Raw genomic sequence first — 23373 nt, 5'->3', positions numbered from 1 at the left:
CATGTTACATACTTTTACTTTGCCTCTTTTTTTTAGCCTAAATGAGGTATCCCAAAATTAATGCAGCCAGAGGCAGTAAAAGCATTTGAAGTCATTCTTGGGCTGCTTACTATACTTTCCGGACAGAACACACTAAATAAAAGACATTACCAGTGTGACTCCTAAGATAACTACCAATCAGAATGTCTTTCAATTCCTGAAATTCCTCCAACTCAATCCACTCTAATGACAAAATCAAAGGATTTCAGTTCACACGTTAAAGGAAAGGAATATCAATGCACCATACACCGAACACTGAAAAATAATCCTTCAGACTTACATACATGCAAAATGAAGTGGAAAATTGAAGTAACTGTCAGGGTATCTCAGGCGAAGGCAGGAATTTGGGGTCTGTGTCACCTCAATAAGTGTCAACTCCACAATACACATTGTTGCTCTCTAGACATAATTTAAATTTCTCCCCAGAATCTCATCGTGGCATTATTTCTGTTAACCTTTTAATGTGTCTTTATCTTCTCTTCTTTTGCTCCTTCCTCTCTACCACTTCCCAACATTCCTGTTACTAGCAGTTCTGTACCCATTACCTGCAAACTGCATGATGGTAAAAGTAGAATCGGTTGATGAGTTTATTTGCTTTAAAAAAAAAAGCGTGTGAGGATATGTACACACACATCTACTCTGTAAATGCATTTAGAATGGATTTTATCAATAGTAACTAACTGTTGAAAAGAATGAAAAAATACATCACTAAATAAAACAGAAAAAAGGTAGTTTTTAGGTGATCTGTATTGCTTATATTCTTATCCCAGCAAAGGGATAGCGCTTCAAAATGTTTTATTTTGAAGTGATTTGTGGAGGTGCCTGGGTGGCTCAGTTGGTTAAACGTCCAACTTTGGCTCAGGTCATGATCTCACGGTTCATGGGTTCGAGCCCCGGGTCAGGCTCTGTGCTGACAGCTCAGAGCCTGGAGCCTGTTTCGGATTCTGTGTCTCCCTCTCTCTCTCACCCTCCCCTGCTCACGCTGTGTCTCTCTCTCAGAAATAAATAGAAAAACATTTAAAAATTCTAATTGAAATGATTTGTGGAATTAAAAGTTGCAATAATACTATAGAGAGTTCACCGATTGCCTTTACTTGACTTCCCTATGGTGTATATGTTACATTGTCTTAGTACCACTATCCAAACTGAGAAATTCTCATTGGTTCGACACTAAACTACATACCTCAGGTGAATCTCTCCAGTCTTTTCGCAGCGTCCACTGTTTTTCCACAGATTTCTCCTGAGGAGAAGAAGTGACGGATGGTTGCATCTCCTTTGGCCTCCTGGGCTGGGACAGGCCCTGTGTGTAGACGGTGCTGGGCACGGGCTGATGTGGATCTAAAGAATCCATCTCCTGTGGGGCCAAAGCTTTGTTTGGATGACAGTCAGGCCACATCCCTTTTCACTCACCTTCCACTTTATACTTTAGCTGTAATATATATATATATTTAATATATATATATATTTAAAATTAAGTTAGATACTAAATTATTGTATACATTGACTTCTATTTCTAGATGGTGCCAGAACAAACCTTGGAAAAATAAGAAAGCCACTATTATGAGTTTCCTTTATCTTGTTTCATTTATAGAGCAATATTTAATATGGGCCTACTTTGTACCAGATGTAGGGCCTACTACTGGGCATATAGTGTAGAGCTAAGGAGAAAAAGTTCCTGCTTTTCATCATCATTTCTTTTTAATTTTTTTAAATGTTTATTTTGGAGAGAGAGAGAGAGTCCAAGTGGAGGAGGGTCAGGGAGAGGGAGACACTGAATCCGAAGCAGGCTCCAGGCTCTGAGCTGTCAGCACAGAGCCCAGCATGGGGCTTGAACTCACAGACCATGAGCTGAAGTTGGATGCTTAACCTGCTGAGTCACTCAGGTGCCCCAAATTATCACTTCTGTATGTAACTGTACATAACCCTGATAGGTGCTGTGAAGAACAAATGGAGAGAATAACTTAAGTCTATAACATAGAGACATGGTCCAGTTTGGTCCATCAGGGAAAGGGCAGTGGTATTTGAGCTGAGAGATGAGACTGAGGAAGAGTTATGTAGGTGAAGGGGTGGCGTTGGAGGTTCTGTATAAAAGGAACAAAACACGCAGAGGCACTGAGCTAAGAGAGAGAAGCTGAAAGAAGGCCAGGCCGACTGGATCACAGAGTGCAGGGTGTGAGGAAGAGTGATATTGTGGGAGAGCAAAGCTGGAGAGGTAGAGGCCAGTGGGCTAGATCATTGGCATGTAGGCCAACTTGAGATTTAGGTGTATTTCAAGAGCAATGAAAAGTCACTGAAGGGATAGTAGAGTGAGAAGAACAGATTTGCTCTTTTAAATATATCATCGTGACTCTAGTGCAGAAAATGGACTAGAGAGGATTTTGGGAATGGTCCTGCTAAGTGAGAGATGTGAGTCAAAATAGGTCAGTGGCTATGGGAATGAAAAGCAGATAGAATGGAGGTAGTGTAGTGGACAGGCCTGAGAATGGGCTGCAAGTGGAGAGAGAAGTTCAGTCAGGGATGACTCCATGTTTTGTGAGACACTTGAGAGAATTGCTCTTGGGGCCATTTACTACCCAAGGCAATACTGAAGGATAAACAGATTAATTTTGGCTTTCCTGACATCAAGGAAGGGGAGAAGAGATCATGTCTTCCCTCTCTTAAGACTGGTTATAAGATCTTATAAGCCTAAATTGAATCATGAAACACCAACTTCCCATCAATAAGCAGGGACCTCTGGTGTTCCCTGAATGAGTAGGAAAAGAGGTTTAAAGTCATGCAAGAAGATGTACAGTTTCCTGGTATTCTGACCTTCGCCTGCTGGCTTTCTCACTTATATTCTACTTCCAGGAAATTCAGGGCTCATTGACTATCTGGTAAGGGTGCTCACATCTCCAGCTCTCTTCTTAAAATTCTCTGCTGAACCTCAGATCTGTACATGCAAGGGACAGAAACTTACTGTATTTTTTTAATCCCAAAACATAACCTTTATTCCTTATATTGATTCCTCTGATCACCCAATTCACAGACCTAAGGGTTCACCAAAAACTGTTCCCTTTTTCTGCCCTGCCTCCCCACATCTTGCATATATTTATACCAAGCCCCAGGAATAACACCTAATTTAGTATGTATCTATCTTCCTCTTCCTCCTTCTCCCTTCCCACTATGTCTACTGCCGCCATCTTAGATCTTGCTCATCAAAGGTTTTACAGTAGGCTTCCAGTGGCTCCTCAGGCTCTTCCTGTGTAATGTTGCATTGTCTTCAGGCCACTCTCTACACTGCTGCCAACGTGACTTTTCTCGTACAAATCTGATTGTGTCAGTTCTAACCTTAAAAGCCTTTGGTCACTGTCCTTTAACTCTCTTTGAGTTCACAGTACACAAGATCGTCCCTGATTAAGGCCCTGTTACTACACTACCCCTTACCCCTGTAGACCTGCCAAATCCTTTGCTCTAGTCACCCAAAACAATTTGTGGTTTTGCTCTTGCCCATTTCCATCCTTCATTGCCTGTCCATATTGTCCTAGGGAAACTTCTGGGTCTACTCCAAAGCTTAATTAATTGAGACACCCCTTTTATTTGCTCTCATGGCCATTTATCACATTGCACATGACGGCCAATTATTGTTCAAACTCATGGTTGTACTGTAGGCTCCTTGAAGTCGAACCATTTCTTTATAGATGTAATATTCCATCATCTAATACAGTTCATAGGACTGAAGAATCTAGAACAGTGTCTGACACAATAGATGTTCAATTAATATTTGAATAAATGAATAAATAATAGGTATACAATAAATAAATTAAAGATCTGAGTGATGGTTATATGGCTCTGACCAATAGAGGAAAGATTGACATTATTGTTCTCCAGCTGACTGCTCCAATCACTAACTCCTTAGCCCCATGTTTATTTGCTACTAATAATGATACACTAAGCTCCGAGGATGCAGGGGTGACTTAGACATGGCCATTGCCAGCCATCCTAGAAGTTGCAGTCTAGCAGGGAAACAAGGCTCATCAGGCAATAGTTGTTTACTGAGTGCCCACTTGTGACAGGTAATAGAGATGTGACAACAAAAAGAGAAAAGCTTCCTTGTCCCCCGTGGAGCATACTGTCTATTTAGAGAGGCAGACAAAATAAGCATACAAACAAATGTCATCTTAATTTATCATGTGCTAAGTACCCGTGCTGGGAGAACCTACAGTGAGTTAACTTAGACCTGGAGATTGGGGTGGCTTCTTAGAGTTGAACATCTGCTAACCAGCTAACAAGAGAAGGAGGAGAATCTTCAGTGTCACTGACACAGAGGGAGTAGTTGGAGAAGTTGGGAGACGAGGCTGGGATGAATTTATATGATGCAAGTGTGCAAACCAAATGGTTTTCTTACTAGAATCCCTCATTCTGTTGATGTCTGGCAGAAATACATGTTGTTCCCTGCAAAACACTATACTTTCACAATTTTTATCCTGTTAGAGTAAACAGTGAAAACAATTATCACATTCATTCAATATGTTTAAGGATAGACCACACTTCTAAAAATAGTATCAATGGCTGCAGGAGAGAGAATGACTACAGTATAATGAGAAGGGGGGGTGGGGGGACTGTTAAAAATATATGTCATTCCAGGGGCTCCTGGATGGTTCAGTGGGTTAAGCATCCAACTCTTGATTTCAGCTCAGGTCATGATCTCACGGTTTGTGGGATCGAGCCCCACATCAGGCTCCATGCTGACATGGGGCCTGCTTGGGATTCTCTCTCCCTCTCTCTGTCCCTCCCTCAGTCTCTCTGGCTTTCTCTCTTGAATAAATAAACAAAAAATATATGTATATATGTATGTATGTTTGTGTGTATGTGTGTGTGTGTGTATATATATATATTTCTAATGTTCATCTAATCACTAGCTTGATAAAAGCTTAGAATAAATAGGACTCACTTAATTTAAATGCTGGAGTCACACACATATTTTTATTTGGTTAAGTATAGTATATATATATTGCAATCAAAACATCCAAACCTGGGCAATCATGAGAACTTGTATTCAGTACAACTATGTGTAAGAAGGAAGCAATACCAAGGGTTACTTTAAAAGTATCTTTCATGTGATGGTGTATAGGAAAATTGTGATGTTTACAAATAGTTGTAGAATTATTTCTAGATTAGTCTTTTCTTTCACAGAATCTTTTCTTTAAGCTGAGGTGTTAAAGTGTGTATTATGTTGAATAATTGGAGGAATTTATGGATGAAAATATGGGCCTAATAATTTTATTATATAATAGGACAAAATGGACTGAAGAGTAGAAAATATTTGTACATTATAATTTCTCATGATCTTGAAAATGAAAATCTATAATCTTGCTAGATGAGTAATTACCTACAATAAATATTTTATCGGTCTGTGAAATAATAGTTTATTCTGAGTTTTCTCAGTATTAATCAGGCTTTCTAACATATGAGACATGAGAGCATGAAGGAACTCAAGTATTACTACAACGTTGCAACTGTGTGAATGATGCTGGGATTTTTATGTCTTGGAAGATATAGAAAAAACACCTTTGGGACGCCTGGGTGGCTCAGTCAGTTAAGCGTCCGACTTTGGCTCAGGCCATGATCTCACAGTTTGTGGGTTCGAGTCCCGCGTCAGGCTCTGTGCTGACAGGTAGCTCAGAGCCTGGAGCCTGTTTCAGATTCTGTATCTCCCTCTCTCTCTGACCCTCTCCTGTTTACGCTGTCATTCTCTCTCTCTGAAATTAAAAAAAAACCTTTAAAAAATATTTTTTTGGAAAGGGTAGATTAAGATTGAAAAACCCAAGTCTGGTATTCAGAGAAGATCTAGCGATTGGGCTGGAGATAGAAATTTGAGTGTTATTATAATATGGATGGCACCTAAGCCCCATAGAAGGGATGACATCATCAAGTAGGTGAGGACAGCCACATTGGAGATTTAGGTAGGGAGTGAGTTGAAAAAAGAAAGAGAAAGGTCATGGGAAGATTATCCCCAGACCACACCAACATTTATGGTTGAAAAGAATGAGAAAAGGAAATTCACACAAACGCAAAAAGGAGGAGGAAGAAAGACAGAAAAATGTCCCTGATGCTGAGCAGAATAAGCTTTGCAAAGAAAGTGATCACTTACAGCAGTTGCTACTGAGTGTGAGAAGATGGGGACTGAGGATTAACCATTGGATTTGAAAACACGGAGGCCATTGGTGACCAAGAAAAAGATGGCTTCATCTTTGAAGTTAGATTGAATTGGGTTCTAGAAAAAAATGGGAAGGAAGGAAGTAGATATAGCTAGAATTAATTTTGTGTATTTATAATTAATTTATATTTAGANGTGGTTCAGTCAGTTAAGCATCCAACTCTTGATTTTGGCTCAGGACATGATCTCAAGCTCCGCGTTGGGCTCTGCTCTGATGGCATGGAGCCTGCTTGGGATTCTGTCTCCTTTTCTCTCTGCCCCTCCCTTGCTTGCTGTTTGTATCTTTCTCAAAAATAAATTTTAAAAAATTTTAAAAAACAAACCCTTACATTTGTCATATCTAATATATTTAAATAGCAACACTAATAAGAAATTTTCCTAAGCAGCTGAAGGGAGAAGAGTATACCCACTCTATCACTATGACTTGCTTATGAATACCCTTATGATTAGTGTTTCATCCAGTGCCAATTTTAGTCCAGGAGAACTAGTACTTTCCCTTTGCATTTACTTACATTATAAAATATTCATTTGGCCCTAAAGAAATACACAATCTCTCATTAAAGCCTCTGGTGCTAATTCACTTTATGGCATCCTTTAGGGTAGTGTGGAGGGAATATGTATGAATTCACAGTATTTGATGTTCACATGGAATAGCATAAGTCAGACATAACTGTGTTCAAGCTCCGATTTTGCTGTTGACTAGCTGTGTCACTTTGGCAAGTTACTTAACTCAGAATCAGTTGGATATTCCAGGTTCATCTTCCAGTCCTTTCCAATCCAATCAACACTGCTTGTGATAATAGCCAATGTGTATTCTCTGCTTCCTGGATACCAAGCAGTGTTCTAAATGCTTTACAGCTATTAACTCATATAAGTCTCACGGCCTTTGGAGGTGGCCACCATTCCTGCCATTTGTATAGATGAGGAAGTTGGAGCCCAGAGAGATTAGGCAGCTTGCCTTAAAATGACATGACTCTCGTGGGGCGCCTGGGTGGCTTAGTTGGTTAAGCGTCCAACTTTCACTTGGGTCATGACCTCGCGGTTCGGGAGTTTGAGCCCCGTGTCGGGCTCTGTGCTGACTGCCAGCTCAGAGCCTGGAGCCTGTTTCAGTCTGTGACTCCCTCTCTCTCTGACCCTCCCCTGCTCACGCTGTCTCTCTCTTTCTCCTAGAAATAAATAAAAAAGCATTAAAAAAAATTAAAAAAAAAAAAAGACATGACTCTCCTGATAAGTGATAGAGCTGGAATCCCAGGCAGCTTGGTTCCACAGTTTGTACTCTTTTTTTCTTTTGTTGTTTGTTCCTTTATATGGAAAGAGACAGAGAGAGTGCAAGCAGGGGAGGGGCAGAGAGAGAGCAGGAGAATCCCAAACAGCGTGGTGTGGTCAGAGCACAGCACCCGATGCAGAACTCAAACCCACAAAACCGCAAGATCATGACCTGAGCCGAAATCAAGAGTTGGATGCTTAACCGACTGAGCCACCGGGTGTCCCCTACAGTTTGTACTCACTTCATCCTAATTTCATTTGGGGCTGTAAGATTGGATTTAAGCTGGATAGCTTTTCCCTGGTGGGGAGAGTAAAAAAGTAGATGGTGTCCTTCCCCAGCAGTTCATTAGTCATCAGTAATTTGTGTTGAGTGTTGGGTTTCCTATCCTACCTCCTGCCACTAGCCATTCAGGAATGTTCATAAACATGTTTTCAATGTTCAAGACATTGAAAAGCAGAGTGATCATATTTGCTTGAGTTAATAATAAATACTAAAATACAAGATTTCATGGTCAGGTTCTTTGGAGCTTATACCCAAAGAAGAAGAACCATTTTTGTATTAAGATACTTAGAAAGTTCTCACATGCTTAGCAAGGAAACTAAATTAAGCCCTGAGCTGGGCACAATTATAAACATGCTGTCTCCTTAGATGGGTAAGTGTATGTAAATAGAACAGTTGGTATACATGCCCTTAATGGTATGGCTTCCCTTCTTTCTATGTACTGTACATCACCAAATGTGAGCATTTCCATCTGACAGTAACTGTCAGTCTCAGAACAGCACGTTGTAGGATTCAGTACATGTTGCACAACAACCAAAATTGCTCTTTTCTTCAGCATGGTGATTTTTTTTCTTTCCATATCCAGAGGTTAGTACCAAGGCCTGAAACTCTTAGTTACAGAACAAAGTGGCTTAGCAGTAATCGAGCCTGTGTGAGGCTAAGAGAAGAATAATGAACATTCCCTGCAAGCTTCCTGCCTAGATGCAGGTGCAGGAATCAGGAGGTCATGAATAATGCATGACATGCAGATGAGGTGGTGGTTTCTCCTACCGGGGTTTTGACTTTGCTACCTTGCCTGGCTGCTATTTGTGGAAAGAAGGGAGGTGATGGCCAGACTGAGCTCACAAAAACACTGCGTATCCTTTTGAAGAAATAAAATTTGGGGAGTAGCTGAAATGCAAACCTTCATGGTCTGCTTCATCAAATGAAGCTAGCTCCAGGTTATCAATTTACTCCGTTTCAAAAAGGAAAAGAAGCTCTCTTGTTTTACCGTTTTAATTTAAGAAACTTTGTAATTATTTGTTCATACACACACTGACATAGAATTCTTTGTAGACTGCTAAACCATGATAGAAATTACCTACTTACAGTATTTGAACGATGGATCAATGGGATTTTGTTAAAAGATCCAAATGCCAAGAGAATATTTTAATTATAAGTTAAACAAGCCCATTTTCCTCCACTGATATATAAATAAGAAACTTCAAGAAGAATATACTTCTATCATGAAACTTCACCTGGTTAGAGGATGTGGAATGAATTAAAGAATTGTGAGTGTTTGGGTTATTACTCCTTAGAACTTTATTTAGGCAGTAGGATTCTGGCACCCGAGTGGGGATGTGGGGAATGTTAGGAGGACTTAGGTCAGGGAGATTTAACTGGGGAAATATTTTTTGGCTCACGATTTCTTTTTGATGTTTGTATTTCAAGCAGATAGATTGAAAGAAAGAAGAGAAGAGAAAAATGAGTCTTGCTACCTTTTGTATAATTCTTAGGCAGTTCTGTGGCATGTTTTTTTTTTCTTTCTCTCCAATTTGGGGTGCCGGAATATGAGCTGGCTTTCATTTCTAGCTGAGTCTGTCATTTCCGCCGGGCCCCAGTTTGGCCAGACGCCAAGACCAACAGGTGATCCTTGTAGCTGCAAAAACAGCAGGAAGTGGGCCGTGCTTGAATGAGACAGTTCACCAGAGGGGCTGTCTGGCCCCTCTCCATCTTTCTGCATAATTAACATCCCCTCCCCCATGCAGAGCAGAAAATCTGTGCTGAGCCGCCCAGCTGCAGCAGCCATTGAGAAGCACTGTGAGGAAAAGAATGTTAATAAGGGATGTTGAAAGAAATAAGCCTTCCGAGTGCAAAGTGCAGTCTGCCTCTGGATTTACAGGAAGTTTGCATCTGGCCCTTCTGAGGGGCCAGAACGGTACTATCTGTTCTGAAATGATTTTTGCTTGCTAAACAGCTATAGAGAACTGGGCTTCTACTGAATCTTGGCGCTGCTGCTTCTGACTTAAAGACCAGCTTAAAATCTCTCTTTTCTCTCTTGCAAATAAGAGAAATGTGTGGGACGTACAATAACACAAGCCGAAAGACGGCCTAGATTCACAAATCCTAAGAAAGATAGAACAAAGCAGGAAGTTGGCCACAGGGAAGCAGGAAGTAGGGCATATTTCATCTAGTGAGCCACCCACAAAGAGGTGGAGGGTGAGCAGCTAGCTCCTGATTGGAAGATATCAGCAGTTCTTGGAAATCTAAACTCTTCCAGTGGATGACTCTAACCCTGGAAGCTCGTAAAACAATACAGCTTTTGCTTCGCCGTTATTTCGCTAGTTTTCGACTGACTACCTTCCTCATAGCCCAGCTGCAGAGCATGACATCTAGAAAGGTTTTCTCCTGGAAATAACTGTTCACCCTTCCTTCCTCTCCCATTCTCAAATGCTGTTCCTGGACATTTGGATGAAATTACTTGTAGGGGAAGGGAAAAAAAAACTTTTATTTTCCTAGGTTGTAGGTCTGAGGGCCCGCAAATTAAACTGACAAAACACTGACCCACACTAACTGACAAAAGACAGATTAGCGAGAAGGGGCAAAAACACATTTACACATGTAACGTGCATACACGCGAGAATGCTCAGCAATGTGTAACTCAAAGGTTAAAATTGGGATCTTCTATACCATTTAACAAAGAGCGATAAATTGTGACGTGACTAGTCAAAAGGAAAGGGGGAGTGTTCTGAGCTTCTAGTGGGGCGGAGGGTAGGAAAGTAACTAGGAAACAGATGGGGGAAATTAATGGTAAATAAGGATTGTTTACTCAGCCACATCTCTGTACCTTCAAGAAAATGAAAAGAGTTTTGTGTCGCACTTCGTGGTATTAGAGGTGGGGCAGGACACCTTTACAAATGAAAATCTCCTTTACTAAGGAAAATTGACGTTTTTATTTTTAGGCATATAAAAGGACAGTGTAGACCTCCTCCTGTGTCTGCTGTTTCTTACTTGTCTGCAACTCGAAATAATCCTTATGCCAAAGTAGCATATTTGGGGGTAGTATATCCTGATCTCCTTCATTATCCTGCTTCCTAGGGATTGAATTCTAGTAGTTGATTCAGGGAATGTGCACTTAGTGTCCCCTGGCATCCCTTGTGGGAGGACACAGCAGTTGGGACTCATCGAAGGCAAACATCAGACCTTTCATTACTTTCACCTACTTCTAAACCTGGCAAGGATTAGCTAGTCCGTAACTTTTTTGTTGGACTAAGTGAATCTGTCATTCAATGAAACTGGTGGTCCTGAACTGGAGGGTCTTCACAGTGAACCCTGTGGCAAGTGGTTATGTTAAAAGTGGTACAAAAAAGGAAAGAGAGACTGCAGGTGTGGATGCATAGGAATGAATTGTATTCATTTACTAAGAGGTGATTAAGTTGTGGGGCATTAAGCATACCTACAGGAGATCATTTATAATCAGAACTTTTTTTTTTATTCATTTGTAATCAGGAATGTGCTTTTTTAAATGACTGGATTATTCTCATTTGCCTACAGAGTACATCCGTCCCCAGTATCAAGGGTCCGGGGAAATCGAATGAATAATCAGAAGTTTGCTTGGTGAGTATGTATCTAAGTTATGAAAATGGGTGAGTCTTATGGGAAGTTTTAATAGGTCTGCGTGAAAACAGAAGAGAATTATTTCTACTTCTCTGTAGAGAATACATTTCTACTGAATATCCACATTGAACCAGAGTCTCCCTTTCCTTTGGAAAGTTCTAAAGAAAAGCAATCAGGTTCCTTCTCAGTGAAAAGAGTTCAGTCACCAAAACCGGAGTGCAACATTTTTCTCCTAACAGTTACGGTATATTTTCTAGGATTATCAACTGTTACATTTTTAAAGAATGTTTCCCTTTTTGGGAAGATATTGTACATTTTTTTAGTGATATTTAGGCAACAACTCAGATTTTTCTTAGGTACCAACTTTCAGTTCTCATAAAGATTTTTGTAGTAAATTAATCTATGATATTAATTTTGATGATTGCTATTTAGATTATTTTTTTTCCTCTGATCTTAGGTGTAAATATCCAGGGATTTTTTTTTTTTAATTTGGGGCATATGAAGACCTTATTGTTTTCTTTGTCTTTCTTCTTTCTCTCTCTCTTTCTCTCTCTCTCTCCTTTCCCTCTCTCTTTTTGGCTAAAAGAATATACATTTATTCTCTTAAAGTTCCAGAGGTCAGAAATCCAAAGGGAATCTACTGATGCTACATCAAGGTGTCAGTTGGGTTGATTCCTTCTGGAGGCTCTAGGGGACAATCGATTCTTGGCATTTTCTGTCTTCCAGGGGCCATTCTCAGTTCTTGGCTTATGGGCCCACATCACATGGCTTTCTCCTCCTGCCTCCCATGCCACACACTGTCTCCTTCCTTTCTGTAGTCACATCTCTTTCTGCCTTCCTTTTACAAAGACACTTCCTTGTGTTTACATCTCAGACCCACCTAGATAGCCTAGAATAATCTTCCCATCTCATGATCCTTAATCACATCTGCAGAATTCACTCTTCCATGAAAAGTAACATTCATGAGGTCTGGGAATTAGGACATGGATTGAAGATCTTCTTGCACTGAATCGTTCTTGAAACAAATACAGATAGGTGGAACTTAGAGGAAATGACCTGAAAAGTTATTTCAGTCGCAAAACTTCGATTACTAATTCTTTAAAGAAGTAATTTAAAGTGTTTCACAAATGTTTCATGTGAAACAAAAAATTAATGTACTATCTTTGTTTACATTATTCCATTCCACAAAATTAACCTTTCTACACATAATGCATCTTCAAAAACCGAAAGAAAAGAAAAAGAAAAAATTGAACTGTGTACCGTATTACTTCAGGAGTCAATGCAAATTCACAGATCTCCAATTTTACTTCACTGAATTGTGCTTAGAATGGGATTTTGATTAAAAACTATGGCTTTTTTTAAGTACGGGAAGATGATTACCAAAGATTGAGCTTCCAAATTAATTTTGCTCCTAAATCAGGATTATTTTTAGACACAAAATAATGATTCTCTGAATCTGAATAGTGTGTAATCAGCTCACCTCCCTTCCCCCATTAAATCTAATTAACCCTCACAATAGCTTAGTGATGTTGTTAAATATTGCGCTTTTCTTTTTCACGGAGGGGGAAATGGAGCACAGGGAGTACAGCCATGTGGGTATACACTGTCTAAAAGCAGGGGCATCCTTCATCATCCCTCTCAGTCACTAAAGCATATTGTCCCCTGTCAAACCTGGAAAGTCAAGAGAATAATAATGCCGACACCCATTACATAAATGGAAAGGGAGAAAGGTGGTCTTTTCCTGACCGCCCAGAACTGATATTCCTTCTCAGTACAAGGCATACTGTACTAAAGAAACTTTATTACATACAGAGAGTATGTGATGCCCAAGTGAGCAGCATGAGCCAATGGATAAGTACACATGAATAGTTATCACATCCACATTCTAACAACTGATTTCTCAATGGCTAAGTGGCAATCACTAAGTAAATAACAAATAGTCTTTCCTTCACTCTTCCTTTCTGAAGTATTGGAATAATGGTAATTCGTTCCTACATAATTCATAGCCCATTATTTGGTTAGTAAGTTTAAACCACTTTTATCTCCAGAGAAGTAATCCATGAAAAACAAAAAGGATTTTTACTACTAGCCTTGAGAAAATTCAACTTTTATTTATTCAGCAGCATTTATTTACAGTCCCTGGCACTGTGAAGAGCACTAGATTAGAAAGATAAATAAAACATGGTTTTCATCCTCAAGGGGCTCACTTTCTTGCAGGTGAAGTGTGTGTGTGTGTGTGTGTGTGTGTGTGTGTGTGTGTGTGTGTGTGTGACGTATATATGATACACAATATTATATGATACCATATAAAGAACAACATGTAATAAAATGTGGATAATGCATTAAGGAGCTATACTTATATCAGAGGGAAATGTTATCAACTCTATTTAAGACCCGTTCTATCCCAGAGAAGAAGGCTTCTGAGTAAAGACTTAGAATTAGTAGGAAAAACAGAGGGTTGAGTTACTGCTTTTGTATATATTGAAATTCATAAACAAGGACCTGGAGATATTTCTAAATTAACCTGAGTAGGAGCATATGTGGATTTAAAACATATGCTTTATTTGGTCACAAGTTAGTTAAAATCCCTCTTATATATACTACCTTGAATTTTTCTTAAGTGGATGCTATGAGGCTGGTATATGGAAATAAATCACCTGATTAGGAAGAAGTTCAGTGACTCACCCAGCATCTACATCTAGTTGAGTGATAAACACATGCTATTTCTTTGTGAAGAAAGATTTGTGAAAGATTGGCTCTGGAAATTCAGAAAGTTAAAATACTTGTGCTAACAATAGAGATAAAGGGAAAGTGACAGTTGATCTTCCCCAAATAGAAGTTTGGGATAATCTATAGAATCATGAGATAAATTCAACACTAGCTTGGCTCCGGCTTGAGTTAGAGCTGCAAGCGCCGTATATGAATGATGTCGGGTGATGTTGTGAAGTTGAGTTAGCAAATGCTCCAATCAGTTAAAAAATATTGTTCATCAGAAAAGCAATTAAGCCTCACTAAAACATGGAAAGGCTTGAACTTACAAGTTACGCACAGGACGTGCTTGCTTCGGCAGCACATATACAAGTTACGCACAGGAAACGCATGACAATTGATACGTTGTAAATGTCAGTGGCTGTGGTTGAGCTACGAAACCAGTGCTTATTATTGAGTGGAGATGGTTTAAAAATTTTAAGTAGTGTTTTCCTTTGCATAATGTTAGTATGAGAGGACGCGTCCACTGGCCTCATTCCTGTGGCAGCGTTTCTTCTCTCTGGAACTGAAGAAATGTGTGGAAAGAAAAGAACGTCTGTTCAAGGCAAACCGACTCGCTGGAATGGAAAGAGGATGTGGTAACAAATGGAGGTATCCAGGGAGGAGGTGAAAAGCACCGGGATGTAAGGGGAGCAATGACAGATGTTAGGACAGAGCCAGGTTTGCTGTAAGTGTCTGCTGACGTCCAGGGATTCAAGAATGATGGCAATACGCACTTCATGACAGCTGTGTGTTAGCACCACAGTAAAGAACAGGAGAGCATTGTACAACTCATTTAATATTCAATTAATCAAAGGTAGCAGTCCAACCATACATAAACTCTGTCCATCAGAATGGCTCTCTCCTCCCTGCCACCCCACTCTAGTAGCATTTGTGGATTCAAGGATTGATGAAGCCTTTGAGGCTCAACATGTGGATTTTGTTCTGTATTTCATGTGCACATCCCTTCTCTTTCCTTCATCATTGATACGAAGTAGAGGTATTCATACCTTCCTTTGTCCAGTAACTATGAAAACCTTTTTTTAGAGCACTTGCTCCTCTTCCTTGCATATAGTAATGCCAGGAAAAAAAGAATATTTTGCTCCATGGGCGGGGGTGGGGGGGTGGGGGAGAAGGAGGCAAGCTTAAGAGAATTAAATGTCCAGAGAGACTTTTGTTCTTTATAGATTTTTGGGGGTAAAGCTAGTTATTCTGGTATCAAATGCGCAGAGTGGCTGTGTCCATGTCATCTTCCAGTTGTATTCTCAGAGATAGAATAGAGATCTGGAACATGTGTTTGGTATGTACGTGTAGGTGAGAACAGAACAGGGAGGGGTATGGTGGGGACAGTCTCTGACCTGAACATTGAAGTTGATACACAACTCCAGAAATTCCCAGGATCAACTTGAGTATCCCAAAGGCATACATATGGATACATGCTCATTTTTCTTTTGACCCTTTTTTCCCTCCTCTTCCTGCTCCATTCCTGAAATTATAGAGGACTTGGGTATATGTCGTTGGTTTTTTTTAATTTTTTTTTAATGTTTTATTTATTTCTGAGAGAGAGCGAGAGAGAGAGCGTGAGCAGGGGAGGGTCAGAGAGAGAGGGAGATACAGCATCTGAAGCAGGTTCCAGGCTCTGAGCTGTCAGCACAGAGTCCGACGCGGGACTCGAACCCACGAATCGTGAGATCATGACCTGAGCCAAAGTCAGATGCTTAACCGGATGAGCCACCCAGGCGCCCTGGGTATATGTCGTTTTTTGGCGATTATTGTGATGGTGGTTATGCTCAAACATCCATGCAGGGCTCTTAAAGTAAGAGTAGCTGTAAGCATTACATAATAGAGATTTTTATGGGCTATTTATATAATGACATAGAAAATAAAGTATTAACAGGAATTATCAGTAAAATAGAAGTAATTTGCTGTAACCGGTTGGATGCTGTCACTACCCGTGTCAATTGTGGTTTCTTTCTTACCAACGTGTCTGAGATGTTATGTAGCTGTGTACACAAAGAAGTCCTGGTTTTACTAGTGTAACTGCAAATCATGACACATTCTGAGTGTGAATCACATTTCACATTTGGATGTGAAAGAGTACTGTGTCACAGATTTTTGTGGAGAGCAGAAAGAACCTTTTCACACATGCTTTATTATTGGCTTATGGTGCTACAATGAGCTCAAATATTTAAATGCCCACAGTTGCAAATGTTAGATGTGATTCCACAGAATCTTCCTGAAGGATATGACAAGTATGTATCTTTGTCAGAAAATTAAGAGCACTTCTTGTTTAAACTTTTTGCCTTAATATTGAGAGGCACTGAAGGTGTTGATATGGGAAACCTTTCAGAGAGCTGATGTAGAATTAGCCCTTTAGGGAGAGACAGAGCATTTCCAAATGTAGTAGCTATCGGTTTCAGAGCTGAAGGAAATATAAACAAGTTTATTTCAGCTTCTCACTTTCCACATGTAGAAATGGAGGCCCAAAGACAGCAAGGTAACATGTCGGACGTGGGCATAAACCCAGGTCTCTTCAAACCTGTCCAGTCGTCTTTCTGCTTTGTAGCAATTGCTACCTATGGGTACAGCAAGAGAAGTGCTCATGATTAAGTAAGGTAGCTAGCTAGTTCACCACTAATTACGCAGGAAGCTTTTGCGTGGGAGGTTCCCATGATGTTGGTGTGATGCCGGAGAAAAGGGGGACATAAGATGGCCCCCATGGAGACAGTGCTGCCCACTCTGTGTGGCAGTTACTTTGCCAGAATGTTTATTCAGCATCTCATGGGTCCTTGCCTGCTAAGTATTTATAGATAATATTGATTATGTTACATTAATTACCAGAGCATTCCACTGCTTCGCTTCTTGACATTATGGTAATAGGTATGGACATGAATATGTGTAAATTTTAGTTCCCAGAATGCCTTCCCGGCCTCGTAGGTTTTTTAATCCATACATGTTGGCAAATAAGTGACAGCAGGTCGCCTGTAGATTTAATTTGGAAGCATTCTCTCTCCAGTGTTTGATAACAGATTCGGAAAATGGGCCATAGTTCATGGAATTGTGAACCAGTTTGCAAGTTCTCTGTATTCATACTGAATTACAATGAAGAGTGCCTTCAGGGTGTTGCTACATTTTAATTCCCTCCCAATTTGCATCTTTTTGTATTTTCTAATCCAGTCTCAGCTATTAAATTCTTTAATTACTTCTGCCACCTCGTCATAGCTTAGTGACAATTATGTATACTTCAAACTTGTGTACCCTCTCTCAGACTGACCTTATTAAAGACCTGTGTCTAATTTTCTTGAATTCTCTATCACCCAGAATTTCCACAAGAAACCTCATGATAAGAGTGTTTCTCATTCCTATTAGCATCAGCTGACTTTTGCCTCTAATATTGCATCAGTCACAATAAAGATGGTTTGGGGAAAAGAATTAAAGAAGGTTATTTTCTGCAATTATTTCCTTAATTCTAGAAGAATTGGGCTACAAGATCATGCTGAGCCACAAAGGTCACCACTTCTGAAACATTTTTCTATTCAAAGGCCATGAGCATTTTGTCTTTACCGATCTGCTGCTCAGAAGCACATCAGTATCTTACTGAAAGGCTGATAGAAGACCCTATAGGGCCTCTCCTTATACTCTGTTGATTCTCAGCATCTTCTCAGCCTTGTAGCTGGGCGTGGCACTATCATGTCATAAAGCATCTCCACTTTATTAACTAATTTTAATTTTTTATTTTTTAAAGATTTCTTTTAAGTAATCTCTACCCCCAACGTGGGGCTTGAACTTGTGACCTCGAGATCAAGCATCCCATACTCTACCAAGTGAGCCAGCCAGGTGCTCTTACTAACTGATTTTAGCATGGCCAAGAAATATTACTTCAGTATTCAGTTGGACTTATTTGGAAAACCCAAAAATTGGTGGAGGCTGAACAACCCACTTCTAAATAGCACATGGGTCACAGAAGAAAGCTCAAAAGAAATTTAAAAATATTCTTAAGTACATGAAAATAAGAACACAACGTACCAGAATTTGTGAAATGCATCAAAAGCAGTGTTTAAAAGGGAACTTATAGCATCAAAGGTATCTATTGGAAAAGAAGAAAGATCTCATATCGATAATCTAAGCTTCCATATTAGGAAACCAGAGCAAACTAAATCCAAACTAAGCAAAAGAAAAAGGAAAAAAAATACCAGGTTGTGATTCTGAGATTTATAACATTTTTCGTGTAATTGTGACTTTTTTAGGTTGGTTTTATACACTTAAGGATATTTAAAATTACATAGTCTGAAATCATGAGTTACTTTGGGAAAGCTACTTAAACCATAGCTTTTTAAAGTTTTAAGTTGCACAGTGTGCATTACTCCCTGTCACATTCTCCTCCCTGTTAAACTTGTTCGTGTGTAGAACTTTAAAATAATGATGTGTGATAAGGAAACATGAGGAACAAGGGGATGTAAGGAGTCATTAATGAATAATGCAGAATAAAACCATCCCAGTATGAATAAACTGTGTGTCTCTGAAAGTACCAGCATAAGGCATATTATAATTAATATATAAAATTCAAATGAAGACTTTTTTTTAAGCTTTCTTTATTTATTTTGAGAGAGAGAGAGCAAGCAGGGGAGGAACGGAGAGAGAGGGAAAGCAAGAATCCCAAGCAGGCTCTGTGCTCTCAATGCAGAGCACAGTACAGGGCTTGATCCCACAAACAGATAAGATCACAGCCTGAGCCAAAATCAAGAGTTGGACTCAGCCGACTGAGCCACCCAAGTGCCCCAGGAGTCTTTCTTCATTTTAACTTTAAAATTGCTAACTCACTGCCCATGTGTATACAGAGCAATCTCCGTGTCTTAGAGATGCATTCATTTTTAGTCCATCATAGTATTTTTCAGTGAATATATTTGTAATAAAAAATTGGCTAATCGTAGTTGCCTTCTAAATATATATTTGAAAGATAAAATGCCTAATATTGGGACCCAATCAAAAATCCTCATGTGTTCCTTTGAATATGCCAGAAATACTACTCGGGCTGATATATCTTAAGGGAATTTCCCCGTGAGAATACAGGATGTGTCAATAGTTTTATTCTGATTTTCATTCATCATGCAAATTTGCAAAGTCATTTTTCTAGCCATGGACATTTCTTCATCTACACGTGGACATTGAACTAGCAATTTTTGTAATTGAGCATATTCTCATCTTACTTTAATTTTTCTCAATGACCACTAGATTTTCAAAAAGTTTCCTGGTAATTTCCTTAAAACTAGCTATTTGTGACACTTCTTTCTTAGTACAGCACTAGGTTATCTAAGGTAGGATCAGTATCTTAATTAACATATTTCTTTTAATCGGTTTCAAGAGAGCAATAGTTGGTATATGACACATTTATCCAAAAATTAAAACCTACCATTATCACAAAGGTTTTAGTCACAACTGCTCCATATACGCCCACAGCTGAGAAGAATCTGGAGGGTTCCAGATGCGGCTGGGACCAGCTGTCTGGTTGTAACCATTGCCCCGTCTGCACTTTCACTCAGTTTAGTCTCCTTTATCAAGTGAGGTTCTTTTGCCCGCAGTAATGGAAGCTGACCGAGTCTGGCCAACTTGAGCAAAACGAAATTGTGTAGAGAAGGACATGAAGTAGGTTACAAAGTCCAAGGAAAAACAGCAGAGCTGGGCCTCAGGAAACACAGGAAGCAGGACGGCACCCAGGGTCCCGGAGCAGGATTTAATAAGCAGGTGCAGACTTAGAGTGACTCAGCTCCGGCTCCTTGATGTCACCTCCTCAAAACCACAGCAGAGCTAGGCAGAGTCTTATCGGCCCCTGGCTGGCTCAGATGCCCAGCCCTTGGCCGAGGGACGAAAGGTGTCCTGATTAACAGTTCCACTAAGACATGTAATGAGGAGTTTCCCAGAGGCAGAGGTGGTGCTGGTACCAAATGGTGATGGGAAGACTACACTTCATAAACTAGCACCATGATTCAGTGAACTGGAAGCTGCCGTTAAAGGTAGTTAATGAGCTTTAATGTTATGAGTTGGCACCCAGCTTTCCTTATATTTTGGATGATGAAGATAATCCGCAATTAGAAACTAAAATCCATGGCTTGTTTCAGGTCTTATTTGCGATTATTGGCCAAATCATAAGAGCAGTGTTCAGTCAGACTAGGCTCCATTTACCTTAAAACTTTCAATTTTTTATTCTAATCTCCCCAAACCATCCATTTTCTCAGAAATCCTGCTTTGAATCCCTTATTTTAAAACGTAGCCTTTAAAAGCAAATACCCATAGTAATTGAGTTAAGATACATAGAATAGAGGAACACCTTGGGAAAGGAGAAAAGCTCATGTCTACAGCTTGGGTTCTGGTATAAATTTGTCACTCATCCTAAATTAGTCTTTATACTTTTTGCACTCAAGCGTTTCTTTTTTTTTTTAATTTTTAAGTTTATTTACTTATTTTGAGAGGCACAAAGACCACATGAGTAGGGGAGGAGCCGAGAGAATGGGAGAGAGAGAGGAAATCCCAGGCAGGCTCAGCACTGTCGGCTTAGAGCCCAATGCGGGGCTCGAACTTACGAAACCGAGAGGTCATGACCTGAGCCGAAACTGAGAGTTGGACCCTTAACCCACTGAGTCACCCAGGCACCTCTGCACTTAAGTATTTCCAATTAAGTGAATGAATGAACGGTATCTGACCCAAAATTTTCAAATTAGGTCTTGGGAAGAGTGCAAAAGAGGTAATACCCGTTTTAGTATCACCTTGAAAGTGTTTCATAAACCCTATTAGCCCACAGTCCTCTGTCAGTGTTACATAAAAGAAATCTTTACTACCACCTGAGTGATTCTCTGACACCCCCAGCATTTGTTATAGCCTCAAAGAAAGCTGGAGTTGAACTCAGCAACCTTGAGTCCTTCTTAACTGTAGCCATTTAGAATCTTAGGGTGTCTGAGTGGCTCAGTCCATTAAGCATCCAGCTCTTGATTTTGGCTCAGGCCATGAACCTAGAGTTGTGGGATTGAGTTCTATGTTGGCTCTGCACTGAGCATGGAGCCTGCATAAGATTCTCTATCTCCCTCTGCCCCTCTCCTCCTGCACATGTGCACACACATGTGCTCTCTCTCTTTATCTCAAAAAAAGAAAAAAAAAAATTAGAGCCCTGAGTAGGTGGATGTATGTGGGTAGGACTGTGGTTCAGTGCATTAGGTAAATATGTGCTCCAGAAAGCCCACATATTACCTCTGAGCAGAAATGGTAGCTTTTTAGGATAAAGACAGAGCTTCAGTTTCTGGGAAGTCCAAACAAACAGAAAGGTCATTCTCTGTATGTTACCAATTTTGTGTGATCATTGAATCTTCTCATCGGTGATGTATTTGGGCCGCCCTCATAAATGGGCGTATCAGGTTACATCCTTCAGAGAAGCAGCTATTTAAAAATCACCCATAAAATTAAATTATCATTATTGTAAAATGGAGATCTCTCCAATTCCATCAGTTTTCTCATTCCTCTACTCATTGCCTCTTTTCCTCAGAGGACTGTAAAGAAAAACATCGCTTTCCTTAGAGTTTGAGGTTGATAGGTATGGAGAAAGAAAATAGTTCTCTGTTATTTTTTCACTTTAGGCCTGAATTAGTTTGTACTCTTCGAAGAACCCTGTAGCTTAACGGCAAGAATAGACTGATTTCTTGCAGGGAAAGTAGCTTACAGTAATCTTCCCCAAAGTTTACAGGCTGTGAAGTATTTATTTGGGAAGATGAAGGAAGTGTGGAATTAGGGTGGCGGTAGGAAACAAAGGCCAGAGGCAGCCACGTTGAGAAGAGAAGGAGATTGCTGCCACCTAGAGGTGAGCCTGAGCCTGCTGTAAACACTCCTAAAAGGACCTGAAGTAGACATTGATGCAATAGTGTCATAAAACTGAAATGCAGCCAGTTGCTTCAGTCTCTACCTCTAAATGGGACTAGGCTCATTCTGTCTCCTTCCTTCTTGGTAGTGTGCCAATATTTCCTATGAAATATTGCTGACCCTCATGGGTTTTTCTACTTTTGTGGATAGTAACCTGGTTTTTGATCATAAGAACTTGTGTTAAATCGTCAGAAGTCTTCCTCCTGTACAGTAGAGTCTCGATTATTTGAAAGTCAAGATTACCCAGGCTAATAGATAATGTATTTTGCATAGTCCACACCCTGTCTCTTTCATATACTGTGCCAGGAGTTCCTGGAAGGCTACATTCCCTCTGAATTGTGTGCCTGATGCTCTCGTTTCTCTCAGGAAGCGCGGGTACGAGAGATACTTTGGAGAGGAGAGCAGAGAGTCATGGGGATACCATTCAGAGGAAGGGACCCTGAGACCCAGCTGAGTTAAGCTAAAACCTAAAACTGTCACAGCACCATCCTCAAGAATAATATGCAGTTTGGCTCATTTTCATTTTTTTGCTTATATTAGGAACTGACTGTACATAGCAATGATATTTTTTTTCCCGCAATTGTGTTGTGAAGACGTTTTTAACAGAAAAGCGCCCCTCATAAAGAAGCCTAGACAGCCACAAATGTGCTGCCACATTTGGCTTGATTCTCTCTTTTCAAGACTGTCATAGTGCACAACCCCAGGGGGCACTACTCACATTGTTGGGAGTGTGAAGGGTGTACTAAAGAAACACAAAACTGGCTTGGGAAGGTGAGAAAATATGAAGAGAACATGTGTGAGCTTACACGTCTGCCCCTCTCTCCGCTCCTGAATGGGAGACTTGNAAAAAAAAAAAAAAAAAAAAAAAAAAACCAACATATTGGCAATACCTTCTAGAAAATGAGGATGGCAATCAGAGTGCTCCTTGCTTATTTTAAATCCTGTGGCTCCTAAGAACACATTAACTGAGTCTGTTCTTTATCGTAGCCTGAATTTGATTTTACATTGCAATTTAAGTATTTACATTCTCCATCGCTTTTATAAACCTGGGTGCTTTTGAAGTTGGCAGAATTTTTTTTTAACTCAACAGCATCATCACTTGTCTAAAATATTCATGCTCATTCATCNAACAAGACCGCTGCCCTCCCGGAGCTTAGCATGTAGTAGGGTGAGGCAGACAACTCACAGACATTTGGTAGTGATGAGTACTCTGAAGAGAAGTGTAACCAGGATATGAGTGGAGATGACTGGCATGCCATCCAACAGGCTTGCTCCAAAGAACCCTCTTGAAAGGAGTTGACCCGGAAGCTGGGATCTGGATGGGAAGGAGCCGGCTGCGTGAGGA

The 23373-nt window shown here is 40.1% G+C and overlaps 1 protein-coding gene across 3 annotated transcripts in view; it reads left to right on the top strand.

Moving 5' to 3' along the window:
* The window catches only part of KLF12 (KLF transcription factor 12), a 426216-nt gene that overhangs the window by 352206 nt on the left and 50637 nt on the right, over positions 1-23373 (top strand). For all 3 annotated transcript variants that reach the window (XM_077761828.1, XM_077761905.1, XM_077761769.1), the window contains one exon: positions 11316-11378. In XM_077761828.1, coding sequence (XP_077617954.1) covers positions 11316-11378 — 63 coding nt within the window. The remainder of the gene's footprint in view (positions 1-11315; positions 11379-23373) is intronic.

Source organism: Crocuta crocuta, unplaced genomic scaffold, assembly GCF_008692635.1.
Source record: "Crocuta crocuta isolate KB4526 unplaced genomic scaffold, BGI_CrCroc_1.0 scaffold60, whole genome shotgun sequence".
NCBI classification, from domain to species: Eukaryota; Metazoa; Chordata; class Mammalia; order Carnivora; family Hyaenidae; genus Crocuta; species Crocuta crocuta.
Note: the sequence above shows the minus strand (reverse complement) of the source record. Positions and strands in the feature narration are given on the sequence as shown.